General features: G+C 38.0%; 1 protein-coding gene across 3 annotated transcripts in view; it reads right to left on the reverse strand.

Moving 5' to 3' along the window:
• The window catches only part of LOC134213593 (transcription factor hamlet), a 329,303-nt gene that overhangs the window by 35,825 nt on the left and 271,172 nt on the right, over window positions 1-22,306 (reverse strand). For all 3 annotated transcript variants that reach the window (XM_062692795.1, XM_062692797.1, XM_062692796.1), the window contains exons 4-5: window positions 21,942-22,067; window positions 21,738-21,855 (exon numbers count right to left, since the gene is read on the reverse strand). In XM_062692795.1, the coding sequence (XP_062548779.1) occupies window positions 21,738-21,855; window positions 21,942-22,067 (244 nt within the window). The remainder of the gene's footprint in view (window positions 1-21,737; window positions 21,856-21,941; window positions 22,068-22,306) is intronic.

A 22,306-nucleotide genomic window follows, 5' to 3' on the forward strand; every position in this document is an offset into this window, starting at 1 on the left:
TCCGATGGAGCTCAAATTTTGCATAGGGGCATTTTTTAGGGCTAAGGAAATGTTTGCGTAACGTCCGATTCTTAAATTCGTTGAAAAATTGTTTTCGCCATAAGAATTTTTTAGTCCCAAAACAGTCGATTTTTTTCAAAATATTAATTCCCTAAGTTTCATGCATTTTGAGTCTTTTGGCAAAGAACAAAAAAAAATCGTTTTCCCCTCGGAGAAAAAATAATAAAGTTTTGATTAATTTTGAGCAACCCTAAATCATGTCCGATTTAAATCAAAATTTGCATAGGGGGATATTTTTGGCCAAGAAAACGTTTGTGCATCGTTCGGTGTTAAAATTCGATGAAAAAAGATTTTGATCGTCTGAAATTTTTTTCAAAAATGTTCTAAGAAAAAAATCGATTTCCTCCAATTTAAAAAAAAATAAAATCAGATCTCAACGTTGCATGCAACGTTAAGTAATTTGGCATCAAAAACAAAAATTCGATTTTCGACTTTTCCTTTCCCCTAGGGAAAATTTTCATGGGTAAAAATTTCAAAACTTTGATGAATTTTAGGCACCCGTAAATCATGTCCGATAGAGCTCAAATTTAGCATGGGATCATATTTTGGGGTAATGAAACTTGTGAGCAATGTCGTTTTTTTGAAATTCGATGACAATTTTTTTTCCATACGTTCCATTAGCACCGTAATAAACATTTGTCATAAAATTTCGAAAAACTTTATAATTTTACTATGGGACGAATTGTCAACCTGGTAGCTAACTGTAAAACAGTCAAATTTCCATGTTCCAGAATAACTCCTGAGCCTATTGACCGATTTCAACCAAACTTGGAAAACACATTTTTTATCTTGTGGAGTGTAGGTGTATAGAGGGGCGGGGGAGGTACGTTTGACCGAAACCCATTCGGACGAAAGCCATTTGGCCGAATGCCACTAGGCCGAACAAAACATTAGGCCGAAACCCATCTGTCCGAATGACCCGGCCGAATAGGACATTTGACTGAACAGGACATTTTACCGAATAGGTCAGTTGAAAAGTGAGAAATAAAGTGTGAAAGTTAGACGTCTCACTTCTCGCTACTTATTTCCCACTTCTCAATGTGAAAAGTAGGTACTGCGAAGTGAGTAGTGAACCTTCACACAACTCACTTTCCACTTCTCACTTTTTACAGAAAGGAATGAGAAATTAGTAGTGAGAATTGAGACGTCTCACTTCTCTTTTTCTCATTTCTTACTTTTCACATTGAGATGTGAGAAATGATGTGATTGAGATGAAGGGAAATGAGTAGTGAGAATTGAGACGTCTCACTTCTCTTTTTCTCATTTCTTACTTTTCCCATTGAGATGTGAGGAATGAGGATTGAGACGTCTCACTTCTCACTCCTGATTTCTCATTTCTTACTGTAAAAAGTACAAAGTGAGTAATGAGACTCTCACTTCTCATTTCGTACTTCTTAGTTTTCACTTCACACCACATGACCTATTCGGCCAAATGTCCTATTTCGGCCAAATGATCTTTTCGGCCAAATGGCCTTTTCGGCTCTATGACTCATTCGGCCAAATGACTTTCGGCCTAATGGTCTGTTCCGTGCAGGAGAAAATGATGCAGGGGAAGGGTATTGTTTAGTTGTCGATCACCTCAGTGTAACTTCTGAGCCTCTTCACCGATTTCATCCAAATTTGGAACAAATATCCTCTGTAGAGTAGACAATTACAGTGATAGTGGGAGGGTCATTGGAAAAGGGGGAGAATGTGAAAAAGGGTATTTTTTAGTTTCTGATCAACTCCGTGTAACTCCTGTGCCCCTTGACCGATTTTAACCAAATTTGGAACATATAATCTGCGTCATAAGAAAAAGATTTTAATTTTTACGATTTTAATTTTAAAAAACGATTTTAATTTTTAAAAACGATTTTAATTTTTAAAAACGATTTTAATGTATAGGTCGTTGGAAAAGGGAGAGGGTGTGATGGAGAAGTATTACTCAGTTAACGATCAATTCAATGTAACTTCTATTGATCAGTATCGATCAGAATATGTATCTTTGAACTACTTCATCTATGTTAAAAAATACACCAAATACCTAACCCTTTCCCTTTCACGATTCTAAGTTATGACTCAGACCTCCCTGAAAATGACATTTCCCCGAAAATGTTACTTCCCGAAAATATTCATTTCAGAGAAAACAACTTTTCCACGGAAATATAATTTAGATTAGAACTAAAATTTATTTAGCGGAATCAATATTTTCAAAAGTGAAGTTTGCCTTCTTTTAGTCAAATGCAGAAGTATGAATAACACAACACAATTACGCTGTAGATCATAAACATAAATTCAGAATTCAAAAAAAAAATTTTCACCGTAGAGCAATAAAGAGCAATACAAAAATATTTCTTAGATTTTTTTGAAATTGTTTATTGCTACATACTATTGATTTATTTATGAAAATTTAATTTTTTTCTCAGTGGAGAATTTCGTTTTTTTTAATTAAAAAAATATTCATTCATAATTGCAATTATTATTACTAAAAGTGTTAAGATATTTTTGTTTGTTGGAAATATCTTAATTGTTATTGAAAATTTTGCATTCATTATGGATTTTTTTTAAATTTATTTATAGCTTTTAACCTTATTCTTTATGGGCAATTTCCTAATTTTTCATGGTAAATATTTTGTTCTTCATGGAACTTTTGTTTTGCTGCTTTTGTATTGCGCTGTTCTTGTAATCGTAACAAGAAGAGCAGTCGAATCTCACCATCGACTATTGCTATGGAAAATCTGCTTGCATGAAACTGGCCAAAAATACGCACTTTCACCTCTTTTGGATAAAAAAATAAAGATCTCAACGTAATGCGATGGTGAAAAGGCGATCACGTCAAATTAGTTCAGTCAACAGATGTTCTTGGCAAAATTATTGGATTCTGTTCTGTTTGCTAAAACATTCATTGTTGCTGAGCGATATCACAATTGTTAGATTTCTGCACAATTTTATCCCAACTGAATAAAATAAATTTGCATTTGGTGTGACCTTCACATTTTTTTTTATAAAAATCTTGTATTTTGATTAAATAAAAAGCATTCATTTGAACTTGCAAAAAGCTGTGTCGCTACGGATGGATTTTTTTGTTTCATTTCAATTTTTATTTGAAATACATAGCTTTTAATTTGAAACTAATTCGCCACCTGCTACGGATGGATTTTGTGAGCTTATTTTTAATAATTGATTCTGACATTTTCTTCTGATTTAGAAGCAGATCTGCCTTCTTACTACATCACTGCAACTGATGACAACGACTCAAAACCTCAACTTCTGCTTAGACCCCACCAGCTAAATCGAATGGTTGCGGTTGAAAACTTCCACTTCGCCTTGCACTTCGCGTCTGCGAAAAAAACGTGATTGAAAAACAGAACAACGGAGCACGCCAAAGTCATCCGTTCGCCGTTTCTTTACTACGGTCCAGCATCCTCTTCATTGAGGCAGTCTTAAATTGAAAAAGCTCTTTGACGCTGTGCACACGTTCAAACAATCGGAGCCATAAAATGTCCTCAAGCAGCACGCGGCCCGTCGCAAGTGAAATGATTAAGTGCCTCCACCTTCCCTACGGAATGGCACTTGAACGAGGTCTGATCTGATCTATTTGCGGTTTGCGGAATGCTGCAAAGATGTGCTTACGGTTTCTTTTGTTTTTCTCCTTTGCGGGGCACCCGCTTCTCTAAATCCTCGAACTGCTTCCACTCAATCACTGTCACTACGCAGTGCCACGTTGATGAACAAAATCACTTAATACACGAACGAATCTTCTTCACCGAAAACACCGGAACTCATCGGAACACCACCGAAAGGACATCCGAGCGCTTCTTCCACTTTGAGACGATTGCCGCACTGTCAGGAATCGCCGTCGCATCAAACCCGACAAAAGGAACAACACACCTCCCCCATAGGTCACCTGCCCTTCCGCGCTTTCCCCACCGAAAAACAACCCTGCTGATAGCAGTTAGTCATAAGTCACGGGGACGAGTGAAAACGCACATATGGAAATGATTTGACGGGGCAATCTACCTGTGTGTGCTCTCGCCAACCAACCCTCCGATAACAGCGCGTTACAGTTCTCCTGCCCGAGCCTTGTGTGAACCAGCGCGCGGGGATTCGTGCCCACCACTCCGTGACGGTACCGGTGCGGTGGGTGCACTTGAGTGACCCTCCTACACTGCCATCCTCGGCGTCCCCGTCGATCGTCATCGCCATCGGTCAAGTCCGGAATTAACACAAAAAGGATAATAATCGCATTGTGTTCGTTCACCATCGCCAACAATTGCCGCTATGTGTATAATCACTAGTGTGGTGTCCTGCTGCTGTTGGTTTGAGTTCAATGGTAATCAGTTTTATCTCTCCGTCAGTTTGGTTTGAAGCGATATTAGTTTTGAATTGGTCTACACGATGAGTGGAGCATTTATGGAAATATAATTGCGACACGAAAAGTATATCTTCTATTCCAAAAATTTAAAATTTGTTACAAATTCCGGAAAAGTATCTTACAAAGACCATCATGACATAAAAATTGTTAACATGCGGTACTAAAAAATAACATTAAAATATGTAAATTGCGCAAGAATTTGAATTGCATCTTACAAACGGTCCAATAACTCACGTCAGTCAGATCTTTAAATCCGCGATTCTGTGGCGCCAAGTGATTGGGCCTCTGCTGGTCCCGTTCCATTATTATGATCGATTATTGACATTCAATAAGATCAACACCCCGTCAACGGCGTCTAGCACTTGGAACCAGAAACAGGAACGACACATACTTGAACTATCGACGATCGCCCACTTCCCATCGTGCGATCCGTGGGCCGAAATGCCAACCATCTGGGCCGATGCAATATGCGCCACCATAAGAACCCAAAAAGCAGGCAAACCGCTTCCTCTTTGCAGCGAAGATTGGCGCTCGTTCAGAATTTCCCACGCACAAGAGTCATATCGCACCGCCAGTGCTCCCGCGCCAGCTGGTCGTCAGTATTAACACAAGGCACAAGGTGGTTTACCTTTCTTCCGTGAGCTTGTGAATGCTTCTTATTCGACCGTTACCCATCCTTGACTTTGCTCGAAATTCACGCTTCTTGAGCACGCGTCAGATGGTCACAAAATTTACTTGAAACTGAGGTGACTTACCGGTACCTTGTGAGAAAATTTCCCACGACTTGACTCGATTGCAAACAGCTGACATTCGACATCAAGTTTGAAGTTTTTTTAAGGAACACGAAAATAGATGTTTCATAAAATTCTTTCATGTAATTTTTCGTAAAATAATCAAATTTTCTAATTAACAGAATCAAACCCGGAAAATTAATTCAATTATTCAAATCAAACTTCAACGGTTTCCGGTCGGATCCGACAGCCCAGTTTTGGCACGTACCTACCCTCAACCGAAAAGCGAGCAGGTGTTGTATCCTTCGGCCTCGAAAGCAAAAAAAAAATTCAAACCACAAATAATGAAACTCTGGTTGGTTCGCTGCGGCTGCGTGCCCCGTTCAGAACGAACCTTAACTCTGCCCGAGTGATAAGATCCCGGAGGACAAAGCAGGAAGTGACTGCTCAACCTAACCCCTACGTCGCTTAGCCTTTCGTGATCACACCGTCGTCAGACGGCAAAAGGCTCGCACTGAGGGGAGGGGTGAACCTCTGACGGTTGATCTTCCGGTCAGTCACAGGGAGGCACACGGTCGGTGGTCGGTGGGTGCGAAGTCAAACGGTTGAAAATGATTTCCATTTGTGGAAATCAGGAAGTTCTCGATCCAGACAAGTGAGAGATGTAATTTGATGGAGCACGTGTCCAACCACCCACTGGCGTGCGTTAGCGTGATTGTAGTTTTGCTGGGAAAGGAGTTGCATTTGGTAAGGATTTTGTATGAACGGTACCATAAACACACAATCTAATAATCGTTTGTTGATTTTAGTTGTAGAAACAGTTGCAAATGCTGTTATAGCTGAGAAAGCCCTAGCCCATAAAATACCAACTTGAACGTAGAGAAAGTAATTTATTGAGGTGGAAATAGGTTTACTTTAGCATAATAGCACCATTCGCTGTTTTTCGATTCCATTGAAAACATTTTGGTTCTATCCAGCTTTCCACGATCGCCATAATGGCGGCTGCTATAATATATTCTGACAGCAACTGCTTCCGACGCCCAACTGATTCCGACGCTGAACCGTATCTCAGCAACCATTTCAGTTTGTTTATTTACTAATGGAAAAAGAAGCAAATTGAAACGATCAGCTATTCAAATGATATGGGTAAACTTTTTTAGTCTATTTATTATTATTTTTTTGTATTTTAGGTCCTACATTCCGGGGAATGGAAGCAAAAGAATTTCAACTTGGTGTATGTTTGATGGTACATGGACGGACACTGTCTTCATTGCTAGTGTTTTTACATAAAACAGTACCAGTGCCAAAGCAGTTCAACGTCCTACAGTTCAAAGTTTGGTCAGAAAATCATGCATAATTGGCAAAGATCTTGACCAGTAACCTCATCACGCCATTTGGTTGGAATCACCTTGAGTTCCTAGCCACCTTGTGGCTATTCTATTGAATTTTGTCTCTACGCATGGCAATATACGGTTGCGTTGAAATCATGTGTTTGCTGTGCCTTCTATTAAAAGTTTTCACGTTTTCTATTCCAAAAGAAGGAGTAGCAGCAACAGTTTTTTTTTCAAAATTATACATATAGTAAATACATTTAATTATTGAATTGAAATATACGGCAGCCCTATATTAGTACTGAGTAAATAAAGCATTAAGAATATTTGGGCACCATAGTATAGTACATTTTCGAATATGTTAAAGAATGACAAAATAATGTCTAAGCAAACACGACAAGGTCATTTTTAATTATCTTTGATAATAAGCTTCCTGCAAGAACTTGATTTGAAGTTTAGCAAACTGACATGCAATGAGTAGGGTAAGACACCCAGAAATCGCCCTCCCCCCAGTTTTCGCCCACCTATTTTAAAACCTTCATTTCTCGAAAACTAGTTGTTGGAAACAGTTAAAGTTCAGGTTTTTTCATAATTGATTGATGCTTGTATGGAAAAACTTTAACTGTAACTGTTTTCAACAACTAGTTTACGAGAAATGAAGATTTTAAAATAGGTGGGCGAAAACTGGGGGGAGGGTGATTTCTGGGTGTCTTACCCTATTCAGTATTCACATTTATATGGAAAGTAAGCATGTTGAAGACCAGTTTGCACTGGCAATTTGCAATAATATCTGGATCAACCAAATGGCTGATCGAAAAGGATGATAATTCACAAAAGATCCATGATGTAATCGTGAACAGCCGTTAAGTAACGTAGTTTTGTAGTTTTTGTTGCAGTACTATGCATAAACAGAACGTATAAGTTTACGCCGCTTTCACAACACAAACAACACAAACACATTGGATGCTCGCCAAATGATTAGTTTCGATGCTTCCATGCTGAAAAATATAAATTATCTATAATAAATTTGATTAAAAATGTACATATTTGTACAGCCTTTTATACAGCCACAAAATGTACAGCCTTTTCTTTCTGCCATCAGTAAATAAACAAATTGAAAGGCTTGCTAAGACACGGTTAGGCGTCGGAACGGATTAGGCGTCGGAAGCAGTTAATGTCAAAATAATTTATAGCAGCCGCCATTATGGTGAGCGTGGAAAGCTGGATTGATATAATTTTATTCAGCTCAATTTGAATCCATCCAAATCTTTCCGATTCTTCTCGACGCCATTCAAATTTCATCGATCATATTAGATTATTTTTGATTCTTCTCGCTTGTCGGAGACGAGCCAGCCTCGGGCTGAAAGTCTCCTTAATAAAGACACAAAAAAAAAAAAAAAAAAAAGATTCTTCTCGCTGCTTTTCGATTTTTTTTATCCTACTCGATTTCATTCGATTCTATTGTTTTTCAGGGATTGAATCCAAAAGAGAATGAAGCGGTCTCTCACTTATCATCTCTGTATACAAATAAGATATGTACACGACCTAAAATTGGCTTCTCTCATCAAACTGCTATCGTTAAGTAGTTTTCTTCCTCTGTTGTTTATAACAACAGGTGGAAAGAAAGAGATTCTAAATCTAAAACAACTCAAAATGTAAGTTGTTCGATCAACCCGTGTAGCATACCGTGAGAGACTTTCTCGCAAGCTGTCATGATAAAGAATTGATTCGGGAGGCTATACATCGTGATAAATTTCTTTTAAAAGCTCCAAACGCGAGGACCACTGGTTCTGACGATGCATTTCAACTTGTTCTACACCAGAATCATCACTTCTCCGTGGGGGCTGCCTATCCGATACTGTTTGTTCGCACTTGTATACAAGTTTGTTACATTTGTTATCATGGCTTGCTATGATTCGGAACAGTTTTTGACTTTCTTTTATAGTTGTTCGTTATCTATTGAGAGCGATTTCTGCAAACCCTGTTGATTTTCGATTTTTCTCATCCAATTTGATTGTAATCCATTCCATCCGACTTGATTCAATTCTATTAGATTCTGTTGATGCTTTTCATTTCAATTCTAATCTATATTTTTTTTTCGATTCTGTTCTATTCGATTTGTAGTCGATTTGATCCGAATACATTCCATTCAACTTTATTCGATTGTATTCACTTTTCGATAGACTACTCAAAACATTTCGATTTATTTCATTTTTGTTAACTGTTTTCCGATTCTATTTGTTTTCATTCTACTCTATTCCATTCAATTCGATGTTGTGTGGTTATGTTTGATTCCATCGACTGCTTCTCGATTCTGTTCGATCCAGTCTATTCCATTCGTTTCTATTCGAATGCAACCGCTTTAAATCCATTCGATTTTATGTGATTTTTTGTGTTGTCATTTGATTCAATCGGTGCTTTCCGATTCTATTTGATATTTTTCTACTGAACTAACGGAATCTATTTACTTCCATTCAACTTGCTACAATTCTTTGAGATTCTGTTCGATGCCTTTCGATTTAATTCGTTTCATTGATTTCCAATTTTATTTCGTCTCGTTCCATTCTATTCCATTGATCTGCCGCCACTCGATTATTTTGTTATATTCGATTTCAGTCCATTTCATTCGTTTTTGATTGATATGCTTCTATGCCTTTTGTTTCAATTTGATTCTATTCATTCCTTACCAATTCTGTGGAATTATTTTTTAATCCAAACGCTCTTCAGAATTTCCTCGCCCACAATTCTAGCGGGCGTCCCACCACGCAGAATTGTGATCCATCCAAATAACAATTAGGTACTAAATCTCTATCTCGTATTTGACTGCAAACGATAGGGCATTGGTTGTGTTGAGGAAGACTTGATTCATGATCTCATGAAAAAAAATCAAATATCGATTTGTTTTGGACCCAATTACACCATACTTCTTGCGGGTGTCCCGCACAAGAAACACTCTCGTATGCGCGCGTCTTACTACACAGTGATCCATCTGATCCAGAATTAATCCCTTCGTCTTGCAGGCGTTCCATTAAAGCACATGAAAAACTCTACGGGCATTACACCACACAAAAATGTGATCCGTCCGATCCACATTTACATCATTCTTCTACCGATGGAACTCTAATGAATTTTCTCTGAAAACTCAAGTGAACTTCTGCTGAGAATTCGAATGAATTTCTGTTGGAAAATCGATTGAATTTCCATTAAAAAAATGGTGAATTTCTGTTTGAAATTAATATAAATTACCGTTGGAAATTTGGATGAATTTTCGTTGACAGATCCGATGAATTTCCGTTGGCCATTTAGACGAATTTCCTTTGGAACTCAAAAGAATTTCCTTTGGAAACTTGGAAGTTTGCATTAATTTCTACTGAAGATTTGGATGAATTTCCGTTGAAAGTTCGGATGAATTTCCATTGGGAGTTCAGATGAATTTCCGATGGAAGTTTCCTTTGGAAATTCGGATGTATATTCTGGTGGAAGTAAAGATGTATTGCCATTGAAAATTCGGATTTATTTCCGTCTGCAGTCCGAATGTATTTCCGTTAAACATTCGAATGAATTTCTTTTAAAAATTCGGATTAATTTCATTTCCTTTGGAAATTCAAATGAATTTCTTTTAAAAATTTGAATAAGTTTCCTTTGGAAAGTCGGATGCATTTCCGTTAGAAGTTCGGATAAATTTCCGTTGGAAGTTAGAAATGAATTTCTCTTAGAAATCCGGACAAATTTCTTTTGAAAATTAGGATGAACTTCCGTTGAAAGTTTGGATGGTTTTCCGTTGGAAGTTCGGATGAATTTCTCTTAAAAATTCGGATGAACTTCCTATGAAAATTTAAATGAATTTCAGTTGATACATCGAATAAATTTCCGTTAATGGTTCAAATGAATTACCATTGAAAGTTCGGATGAATTTTCTTTGGAAGTTCGGATGAATTTCCGTTGCCAATTCAGATCAAATTACGACGAAAGCTCAGCTGAATATTTCTTTGGAAATTATGATGAAATGCCGTTGGAAATTCGATTGAATTTCCTTTGAAAACTTGGATGAGTTTCCATTAGAAGTTCGGTTAAATATTCTTTGGAATCAGGGTTCACTCACTTCGACAGTAGATGGGAGAGATTAGCGCAAGGGTGAAAAATTCATTTTCAGTGCAAAACGTAAACAAACTCGGTGGCTTTCCCATACAAAAATCCAAGATGGCTGAATCAAGAAATTGGCATACTGCAACATCTGTTTGTATTCATCTTGGTTGGAAGCTCAAATGAATTTCTCTTAAAAATTTAGATGAACTACCGTTGGAAGTTCAGATGACTATTCCGCGGGAAATTGTGAAAAAAAATATGCCGCAGGAACTTAGATTGATTTTTTTTAATTCGGATGAGTTTCCGTTGGAAGTTCGGATGTCTTTTCGTTCTGAGTTTGGATGAATTTCCATTGCAAGCTCGGATGAATTTCCGTTAGAAACTCGGATGAATTTCCCTCGGAAGTTCGGATGAATTTTCATTGGAAATTCGGATGAATTTCCGTTCAAAGTACTGATGATTTTTTTTTGGAAACTGGAATGCTTTGGAAATTCGGATGAATATTCTGATGGAAGTAAAAATGCTTTGTCATTGTGAATTTGGATGAATTTCCGTTAGAAACTCGAATGAATTTCTCTTGGTAGTTCGGATCAATTTCCCTCGGATGTTCAGATGAATTTCCGTTCGAAGTTCAGAAGAATTTCCATTGGAAACTGGAATGCATTTCCTTTGGAAATTCGGATGAATATTCCGATGGAAATAAAGATGAATTGTCATTGGAAATTCGGATTGATTTCCATAGGCAAATCGGATGAATTTCCGTTAGATATTCGCATGAATTTATCTTAAAAATTCAAATGAATTTCTTTTGAATATTCGGATGAAATTTCTCTGGAAATTCAAATGAATTTCTTTTGGAAATTTGAATGAATTTCCGTTGGAAATTCGGAATAATTTTCGTTGGAAGTTCGGAACGAATTTCTCCTAGAAATCCAGATAAATTTCCTTCGAGAATCCTGGTGAATTTCCGTTGGAAGTTCAGATGAATATTCCGTTGGAAATTCGGTTGAATTTCCCTTGAAAATTCGGATTAGTTTCCGTTGTAAACGGATGAATTTCCGTTGGAAGAATTTCTTTTGGAAGCTCGAATGCATTGCCGTTGCAAATTTGTTTGCATTTTCGTTGGATATTCAAATGAACTTCCTTTGAATTTTCTTTGGAAACTCGGAAGAATTTCTCTTAGAGGTTTGAATGAATTTCGTTTCAAAATTCGAATGAATTTCCGATGGAATTTCCGTTCGAAATTTGGATGAATTTCCGTTGGAAGTTTAGATAACTATTCCGTTGAAATTTATGAAAAAAATGTCGCTGAAAATTAGGCTGAATTCTGAGTTTCCGTTGGAAGTTTGGATGAATTTCCGTTGAAGGCTCGGAGGAATTTTTTTTGGGAGCTCGGATGAATTGCCGTTGCAAATCCGAATGCATTTTCGTTGGACATTCGAACTAACTTCCTTTCGAAAATCATATGAATTTCCGATTGAAATTGAAATTAATTTTTCGTAGGAATTTTGAAAGATTCTCCGTTGGAAGCTAAAACGAAGTTCCGTTGGAAATTCGAATGAATTGTTCAACTTATAGGCTCGTCCATGCCACATAGGTCAATTGGAACAAAGCCATTTTGCATAAGGTCAAACCATTTTAAACTCAAATCTTCAGCAATCCATTTTTCTATTCGATTTGATTGAATCCGTTCTATTTGACTCTATTGGATTCTGAGGAATGTCTTGTGATTAAATACGATTATATTTATATTCGATTTCGTTAGATTCCATCTCCAGCTTTTAATGTTTTTTTTATTGTATTTATTATCGAACTTTGATTAAACATTATTAATCTATATTCAATTCAATACTTTTCTATTCCATTTAGCCGAATTCAATTCCATTCTTTTCGATTCAATTCTGTAAGAATTTGGTTATCAACTGTTATATGATTGTATTTGATTTTATTATAACTTTATTTTATTAAAATTCTTTTAAATTTGTTTATTTCTGATTCGGTTTATATATTCGGTTATAATATATTTCACTATACGGTTATAATATATTTTACTATTCTAGCAGCGGCTAATGCTTGTTCGCGACAAAATCTGGACACACAACATCTTCTTTCTTCTACTAGTCTTCTTCTCTATATAAAAAAATGAGTAACCATTTCCTTCAAAGCAAAATAACTCACGAGCGGATGGACCGATTTGCAGCATTAAGCATAAAACGAAGAAAAAAAACATCGGGAAAGTTGGAAAATTGTCAAAATGCAACGTTTTCATTATTTCTTCAAACTCCATCTGAAATCGATCTAGAGTGCGACGCTGCAATCGAATACAGGGTTGACAATTTGGTCGAAAAAAAAATACATCTCGAACAAGTTCGGGCAGATTCGAGGTATAAAAATGATTATTTGCTATTTACAAGGAACCCCAATACGATCGCGCAAAATTGATCTAGAGGGCGGCGCTGCAATAAACTCAATAACTGACAGTTAGAGTGAAATCAGTAGTGATTCAGTTTCATTTCAAATTTTAAACCACTATTCTAGTTTGAATCTGGAGCAAAATAGAACAAACGCGCATGTTTTCATGTTTTTCAAATTTTCAATTAAATGAAATCATTATGTTGCTGCCAAGAAAGGCGCCGTAACTGCAAAGTGGATTGATCCGTAGAATGACGCATTCATACACCAAAACAATTGAAAAATATTTGAATCTCGTGATTCATTCGTGGTTCAAATCTTCAGAAAATAGAACTGAGCGTTATACAAGTTCTAAGTTTTTGACAGTTGACTGGTATAAAAAATAATCTAGAACAGCTGCTGGGGAAATGAATGTTTCAGATTCATATTCAAACTGACAGCCCTGAACGATTTGAATCACTGCTGATTTTACTCTTAGATTGCAAATTAGTACAACCCCAAGCAAGGTCGGGTCCGTTCAACTAGGTGAGAATAAAAAATCGACGTAGTCAGTTTATACGGCGTAGTTTCCACTTCAAATAAATTCATTCCTTGTCGATGCTTCAATGAATGCACTAAGAGTAAAATCAGCAGTGATTCAAATCGTTCGGGGCTGCCAGTTTGAATATGAATCTGAAACAGTTGTCAAAAAAATAAAAGTGTTATAACGCTCAGTTTTATTTTCTGCAGATTTGAACCACGATTGAATCACGAGATTCAAATATTTTTCAATTGTTTTGGTGCAATTTGTAATTACGGCGCCTTTCTTGCCAGCAACATAATGATTGCATTTCATTAAAAACTAGTTGACCCGGCAGACGTTGTCCTGCATAGTAGGCGAGAATGTGCATTCCGAACTGCCCATGCAAAGTTCGCATAGGAATCACAATTTTAGTTTTTCACGGTTTGCTCAACTTTACTCGTATTTTTTACATTAGAAAATATCATATAAACCCGTCGGAAACTATAACGAATGTTTCTGCTAAAGAAATGAAAAAAATCCATCCAGCCGTTTTCGAGTTATGCGGATACGAACACAGACCATTTCATTTTTATATATAAGATTTGAAAAACATAAATGGAACACTGCTGGGGAAACCAACGAGTCTGTTCTATTTTGCTCCAAATTCAAACTAGAATAGTGGTCAAAAATTTGGAATGAAACTGAATCACTACTGATTACGCTCTAAAGTTGGTGGCATTTTAATTTCCCAAGAAACAGTTCGTGCTGAAAGATTTGTCTTCCTCTGTAGTATTTGTTTCAATTTCCCATCCTTCTGGTGGTTTCCGAAATCCGTTCTTCTTTCGCTTATTGGCATTCTCGATGTTCTCAATGAAGCATCAAACTATTTCAATACTCTATGAACAGCGCTTACATGAAAACGAGTGCTTTTTAGCTAGATTTCGAATTGAAAGACCAAGATTTTAACGGCGGCTGAACACAATCCAGCTTTCAACGTTCACCATAATGGCGGATGCTATAAATATTTTGACAAGAACTGCTTCGAGACACTGAACTGGAATTCCCATCTAAGCAATAATATTCTCGTTACCAAAGACATCCATTGAGTTGTTTATTTCACTATCAACAAGCCAAATTTTCTCAAGATTGATTCAAAATTAGCTAATTTTCTTTTTCATTTCAGCTTATATATTGAATATGCTGAGATTGATGGTTAGTATTCTATGAATCGAACTGAAACTCAGCAAAATTTCTACAGCTTTTCACATTTTTAATACCAAAACCATATGTGCTGAAAGAGAGTTTCCCGAACCCAACAGAAAGTTCCAATTTTTCACCTCTTCAAAATCAACGCTTACTCAAATCTCCGTGTCCAGAATGTTTACAATATGGCATAATGATCGACAGAATCACAAAATATGTATTTCCATAATCCAGCAGAAAACAATGTCGTATTCCTCACCGATGAACTCCTCACAAATCTTCCGTCACAATAAAAAGCAGCTCAACATGTGCATTTCTGAAAAAAAAAAATCTGGGGCTTTTTCACCATGCTTTATTTTAAGCCACTCACGAACGAATGAATTCCGAAACAAATTTATACATTTTAACAATTGCTCTTTATGAAAACTAACCCGTCATATAAGTAAAACATAAATCTGGGAACAAGAATGAAGTATGTGTACGCTTCTATCAAACGTGATAGCGTGACACTGACACCGATGAAATAACTTAATAGATAGACAATCTTACCATTCAAACTTCTTAAAAATTAGCTCGCCCAAAGTCAGCAGAATATTAAATTGAGCACTGATCAACTATTTGAAAAGTCATTAAAAATGTTGACAGAACTTTTGAAATATAATTATAAACCAATTGCCTCACTCCAACCAATCCTTATTCTTCCCAAAGGGGATTAAGTGATCTGCACAGATACTTCTGCCATTACCTATTCCCATAACCATTACCCCAAAGAACCCACCAAAACTAACAAAACCAAAACGTTGAAACTCGGCTCAACGTGATAAAGACCGGGGTCTGAATGGGGACCATCTTCCTTTCGGGTGGTTTTCGTAAGGAGCAGTAGCAGAAAAGTATCACTTCATTCTGGAATTCGTTCATTCGTTTATTCCTCGGAAATACACATGTTGAAGCTGCTTTTTACTGTGATCTGTGAGAAGTTCATCGGCGGAGAAATACGTGGAAGAACATAGCGGGACCCGAAGTTGTGGATAAGCGTCGATTTTGAAGAGGTACGAATTAGGAACTATCTGCTGGATTCCCACTTCAGCTCGGAACTTTCCGCCAGCAAATATGGTGTTCTAGAATCAATAATATGAAATGCTGATAAATTTTTGTCGAGTATAACTTGAGCTCAGCTGGGCTAAGCATCAATGTCAGCATATGTAATTCAAAATAATAAGTATCTGAAATGAAAGAGAAATTGGCCAAATTTTTAATGATTTGAATAGAAGTATACAAGTATATAAATCTTGCGCTAATTTCCTTGTTAATAGTTAATAGTAAAACAAACAAGTCCAGTTCAGTGTCTGGAAGCAGTTCTTGTCAAAAAAATTATAGCATCCGCCATTATGGTGAGCGTGGATAGCTGGATTGATTTTCAAACCTGCTCTTCCTTCGACATTTAGGTACTTGTAATACAAATAAATAAAATATTTTCTAAACAGTACAGACATACGTTCATCACTCTATGAAATATTTTACTCGGTAATGAGGTAGTTCAAAAGTTATACGTGTTTTAGGGTGTCCAGATTTTGTCGCGAACAAGCCTTATATGGTTATATTTATATTGCACATGAAAATCAAGCACCCTTGCATACGTTGATATTTAACTAATATCAACCAAAAATACCCCTTCCAGAAACAATAGCGTTGAGGCATGGATTTAAGTTTCGAGTAAGCTATTTTGTTTGCGACTCCTTCGAGAAAAGCGTCCATCACCTTCGTTGCATTAGTTGATTACCGCACAACCATGTCCAATTAAATTTCGAAAAACATATTTCTCGAACACAATCTTGACCTTACGCCTAAAACTTTCCAAATTTGTGAGAGGGTGCACTACCATCACTAACATTGCAACAAACACAAAAGGTGCTCTGTGCGGCCGTAACACACGAACAATTATGCTTGTCATTAGTGTGGCCGCAGTGTGCCAGCATGAGCCGCATACAGAAAGGGATACAGCCAGCCACAGGAGCAAGGACACTTCGGCTTTGTTCGGCAGCAGCAATCATAATTTATGACCGCATGCTATCTCCACAGTGGAATCACAGTCCGTGACCTGTGCACACGCTCCTGCTGCTACTGCTGATCACTCACGGGAAAGGACCCCCTCCGGTATGCTCCGGACACACGATTGATTGCGGTGATATCAAAGCAAATACATGCGGGGTCCACGAACGTCCGTCGTTGAAACACACAGCGCAGCGGCAGGAAGGACACCAGGACTCGTGTGCCCCGATAATGAAGTCAATTTGCTCCCTGATCCCAGGAATCAGTGACGCTTTTGTTTCCAGTAGAATTTTCAAAGAGTAGAAAAAAAAACAAGTTTTTAATGATATCTTCTCGGTGACATCTAAATTATCGGGCGAAACCTCCGGTTATCAATACCGCTGCCATGGGTGGAAAAAATACCGAAGGGAAAAAAGCGTTTAAAATGTTGTTAATGATCGGAAACGAACCGCGCGTGGTGATCCGGGATGCACGCGCCTATCATCCCTCATCCTTCGAAGCCATAATTTATCAATTTACACCCATCCAGCAGCAGCAGCAGCAACGACTCGCTTCATCGATGTCGAAACACCAAAATTAATCCCCTAAGTGTGAAATTACGGTTTGGCCTCCCTTGGATTGAGCATTCGGGCAATGGCACTGCAACAGCTCTATAATGATGATCCGATGGTTGTCATCATTGTCATGTTTCGTCGTCGCTTTCAAATTCCCGTCGGACTATAATCGCCCGGCAAATTGAACACACACATTGGGTGCGCTAATCCACCCCTATCGATGCCGGGCGGCGCGGCGTTGCATCACTCATTCAAGAACAACAATCAACAAGCGGGCAATAGTAGCAGGATATAATTTCAAAGCAAATAGCGAGAGCTGGCATCATCGGACCGGCCGCCAGGCAGGAGCAGGAGAAAAATTGTGTAGTTACATATCTGATGCATGTATGTCACTCGCTTATCATGTCGATTTTCGAAACACTACAGCTCTGGCGAAACGGTAGAGCAGTACAGGTATAGTTCGATTTTGTGGAATTTTTCCTGTTCGAAATCGTCAACGTGTTTTATCAAAAAACGATTGAAGAAAGACAATTTTGAACCCAGCGGTCCCAAAAATATGAAACTTTTGCCTCTAGATATGGCAAAAATCGAAAAAAATTACCTTGGCATTTAATGTTGGAAATTCGAATAGTTTCCGTTGGAAACTCGAATGAATTTACTTTGGAAATTCGAATGAATTTCCGTTGGAAATTCGAATGAATTTCCATTTGAAATTGAATGAATTTCCGTTGGAAGTTGGAATGAACTTTTGTTGGAAAATCGAAAGAATTTCCGTTCAAAATTCGAATGAATTTCCGTTGAAAATTCGTTTGAATTTCCGTTGGAAATTCGAATTAATATCCGTTGGAATTCGAATGAATTTCCGTTGGAAACTTGAATGAATTTCCGTTGGAAATTCGAATGAATTTCCGTTGGAAATTCGAATGAATTTCCGTTGGAAGTTCGAATGAATTTTTGTTGGTGAATTGAATGAATTTCCGTTGGAAATTCGAATAAATTTTCGTTGGAATTTCGAATGAATTTCCGTTGGAAATTGAATGAATTTCCGTTGAAATTCGAATGAATTTCCGTTGAAATTGAATGAATTTCCGTTGGAAATTCGAATGAATTTCCGTTGAAATTGAATGAATTTCCGTTGGAAATTCGAATGAATTTCCGTTGGAAATTCGAATGAATTTCCGTTGAAATTCGAATGAATTTCCGTTGAATTCGAATGAATTTCCGTTGAAATTCGAATGAATTTCCGTTGGAAATTCGAATGAATTTCCGTTGGAAATTCGAATGAATTTCCGTTGAAATTGAATGAATTTCCGTTGGAAATTCGAATGAATTTCCGTTGGAAATTCGAATGAATTTCCGTTGAAATTGAATGATGAATTTCCGTTGGAAATTCGAATGAATTTCCGTTGGAAATTCGAATGAATTTCCGTTGGAAATTCGAATGAATTTCCGTTGGAAATTCGAATGAATTTCCGTTGGAAATTCGAATGAATTTCCGTTGGAAATTCAAATCAATTTCCGTTAGAAATTCGAACCAATTTCCGTTGGAAATTGGAATCAATTTCCGTTGGAAATTCGAATCAATTTCCGTTGGAAATTCAAATCAATTTCCGTTGGAAATTCGAATGGCTTTCCGTTGGAAATTCGAATGAATTTCCGTTGGAAATTCGAATGAATTTCCGTTGGAAATTCGAATGAATTTCCGTTGGAAATTCGAATAAATTTCCGGTGGAAATTCGAATGAATTTCCGTTGGAAATTCGAATGAATTTCCGTTTGAAATTCGAATGAATTTCCGTTGGAAATTCGAATGAATTTCCGTTTGAAATTCGAATGAATTTCCGTTGGAAACTTGAATGAATTTCCGTTGAAAACTTGAATGAATTTCCGTTGAAATTCGAATGAATTTCCGTTGGAAATTGAATGAATTTCCGTTGAAATTCGAATGAATTTCCGTTGGAAATTCGAATGAATTTCCGTTGAAATTGAATGAATTTCCGTTGAAATTCGAATGAATTTCCGTTGAAATTCGAATGAATTTCCGTTGGAAATTCGAATGAATTTCCGTTGGAAATTCGAATGAATTTCCGTTGGAAATTCGAATCAATTTCCGTTAGAAATTCGAACCAATTTCCGTTGGAAATTGGAATCAATTTCCGTTGGAAATTCGAATCAATTTCCGTTGGAAATTCGAATCAATTTCCGTTGGAAATTCGAATGACTTTCCGTTGGAAATTCGAATGAATTTCCGTTGGAAATTCGAATGAATTTCCGTTGGAAATTCGAATGAATTTCCGTTGGAAATTCGAATAAATTTCCGGTGAAATTTCGAATGAATTCGAATCCGTTGGAAATTTGAATGAATTCGAATTCGAATCCTTGGGAAATTCGAATGAATTTTACCTTTGACTTTTGGATGAATCATCAAAATTCGATACGATTGTTTCAATAGATCAAAAATGTTTATCAATAAATGATCAAATCAGAAAACAAAATGTGATTCAAGTGTCCACACAATCGAGGCATCCCTGTGGCCATTGTGTGCAGTCGCAAAAGCTGAACGGAAAACAATTAATGGTTCCTTTGCTCTCTCTATCGGCCTGGTCCGATATCCGTGCGCCTAATTCATAGGCGGCCGACTGCCTGCTAACATAATACATGGTATCTAGTCGTGGGTACAATTGTGCGATCGGGAGTTGCAAACAGCAAATGATGGCGGTGGCAGTCAGTCAGCCAGTGGTGTTAATCCTTTATGTCAACTAATAAACTGTCAGCTTGCGAAGTCGCTGGCCACATTGTTCGCAGCACCGAGAGTTGTGAGTTGTGATGGAAGTTGTGGCCAATTCAATTAGGTCTCCCGTATGGTCCCGATTTCGTTATGCTGTGCGCTACGCTGGCATTATGTGCGACAATGGATTTACGTTTTGGGCATATGCGCGTACGGCAGACAGATCAAGGCTCTCGTGAAATGGGACATCGCCGGTCGTACGTAATATGAAGGTGCAACCCTTTCACTTGATGGGTTTGTTACGCGCAGTCGATTGCGGGCGGCTGGAAGTGATTAATGATGGATTTGGTGAAATCGATCTGGTTGCTGAAGCTTAATGGTTATGATCGGGGTGGATTGTTCTATTACACAGGCGATGCCATTCGAGGTTGGGTTTACAGAAAACCTATGACAAAGGATATGGAAATCATCTCATAGCTACCATATTTATACAATACGAAACGAAGTAATAATAAGCAGATGCATATGCTTATGCTTGTTATTCTAATAATCAATTTGTTAGATTAAAAACTTTTACAATTTAACAACTTAATCTTGAATCGACTTGATTTCAAAGCAAAAAATGACACAAACATTGCATGCTGCTCGCAGCCCATAAATCTAATCGCTATCCCGCCCCGAAATCGTAACACGCTTCAAACTGCATCCTTTCTGAGTCGAAATCGATTGGTCCCACGGTTTTTTGCTCGATCATCGGGAACAATATTTTTTTATGACTTTATTACCGAAGCGCATCAAAGTGACGACAACGACAGCGGCACAGGGACGCGACTGCCGCCTAATTTGCAAATTATAAATGTCAACAAAAGAGCAGCTACCCTCCCCTGTATCGATGGATGTGCCTTCCCCGTAGATGAAGCGAAATCCGCATCTTTTCGAACTGCATCATTTTTTCCCTCATTTCCTATCTTCCGTTAAAAAACACAAACACGTGAACGGCGCATTATGCCCAGTGCATAACGCATAAAAGGGGTTTGAAAAAAGTCAAACCATGTCCAATTTTCACGGTTGTTGCCGAAGTAAAACGACGACAAACCTCATCACCCAGCATTAGCATAATGTAGACGATAAAGGTGGATAAAGGTTCAGTTTTTTTTGCGTGTGCTTTCTTATCCCGCCACCAGAGATGTTGTGCCGCTATCGCGTGTGCGAGCACACGCTAACTGTTCGAAAGGGCTGGGTGCCGTACGCGCGAGGCGCAAACTCTGTGATCGAGATGTTTGAGAGAACAGTTCTAAAGCAAAATGGTATTGATGTTTTCCAAAATTGTCTTATTTAGTAGTTGAAAAATTAACTGAACGATGTCTCATGCTTGATTCGACTTATTTTTTTTTCTGTTTGCCATTATTAAACATCACGCTACCGTCAGCACCACGCGATAGCAATCTCAAACGCGGGCGCGGATTAAACCCGATTTTAATTCTTTCGTTGGACTGACTGTTCATTTGATTTGCATTTCGCATGCAACGAGCGCGCAAGCATACACCATCCATCCGTAACAAAAACCGCCATCATCAAAATCCTTTTTAATTCCCACATTGTGTTGCGACGGGCCGCGCTCTAATCCGGTGCGGTCCCGTGCCAAAACATCTGTCACGGCTGATTGAAATCCCTGCAAATGTAGATTCTGTCCGTCCTCGTCTGAGGCGAATGGATAATGGGACTCACCAGAACCCCGACTGTCGTCGGCTCCTCCTTGGTCCCGGTGCGAGGGCGCCGGTGGAACCCGCGGCCTCACCAGCAGTTCCTGTCCCGGGCTAATATCACATATCACATCGAACCATTGCTGCAATAAAACGATTTTTTTTTTCAAATTATTAAACATATCGTTGGTGACGGTTGAGCTTCATTGCAGCATTGCAGGGGACTTACACAGCCATTCTTGAAATACTGTTGCACATTGACGTCCCCCAGGCTACTGGTGCTGCGAATGTTCCGAGACCAGTTGGCCGATTCGAGGGTGGCATCCAGCCAGCCACGCAGGTTCATGTCCATAAACTGTAACGGTGGGAGAAAGAGAAACGAAAAATTATTAAAGCGACACTGTGACGAGTGGTGGACGGTGTGGGAACTACGGGTACGACTGTTAGTGAAGACACCAACCGATTTGTAAAGTGTTATACCAGAAGTGAACTAGATATGTCGGTTATATGCAGTGTAGGACTCTTTGGGTATAGATAATGGAAATTATTTGATGGAACTGGATACAGAAAATTCAGAAAAATATTTTAAGCTTT

The sequence above is a fragment of the Armigeres subalbatus genome, chromosome 2 (assembly GCF_024139115.2).
Source record: "Armigeres subalbatus isolate Guangzhou_Male chromosome 2, GZ_Asu_2, whole genome shotgun sequence".
NCBI classification, from domain to species: Eukaryota; Metazoa; Arthropoda; class Insecta; order Diptera; family Culicidae; genus Armigeres; species Armigeres subalbatus.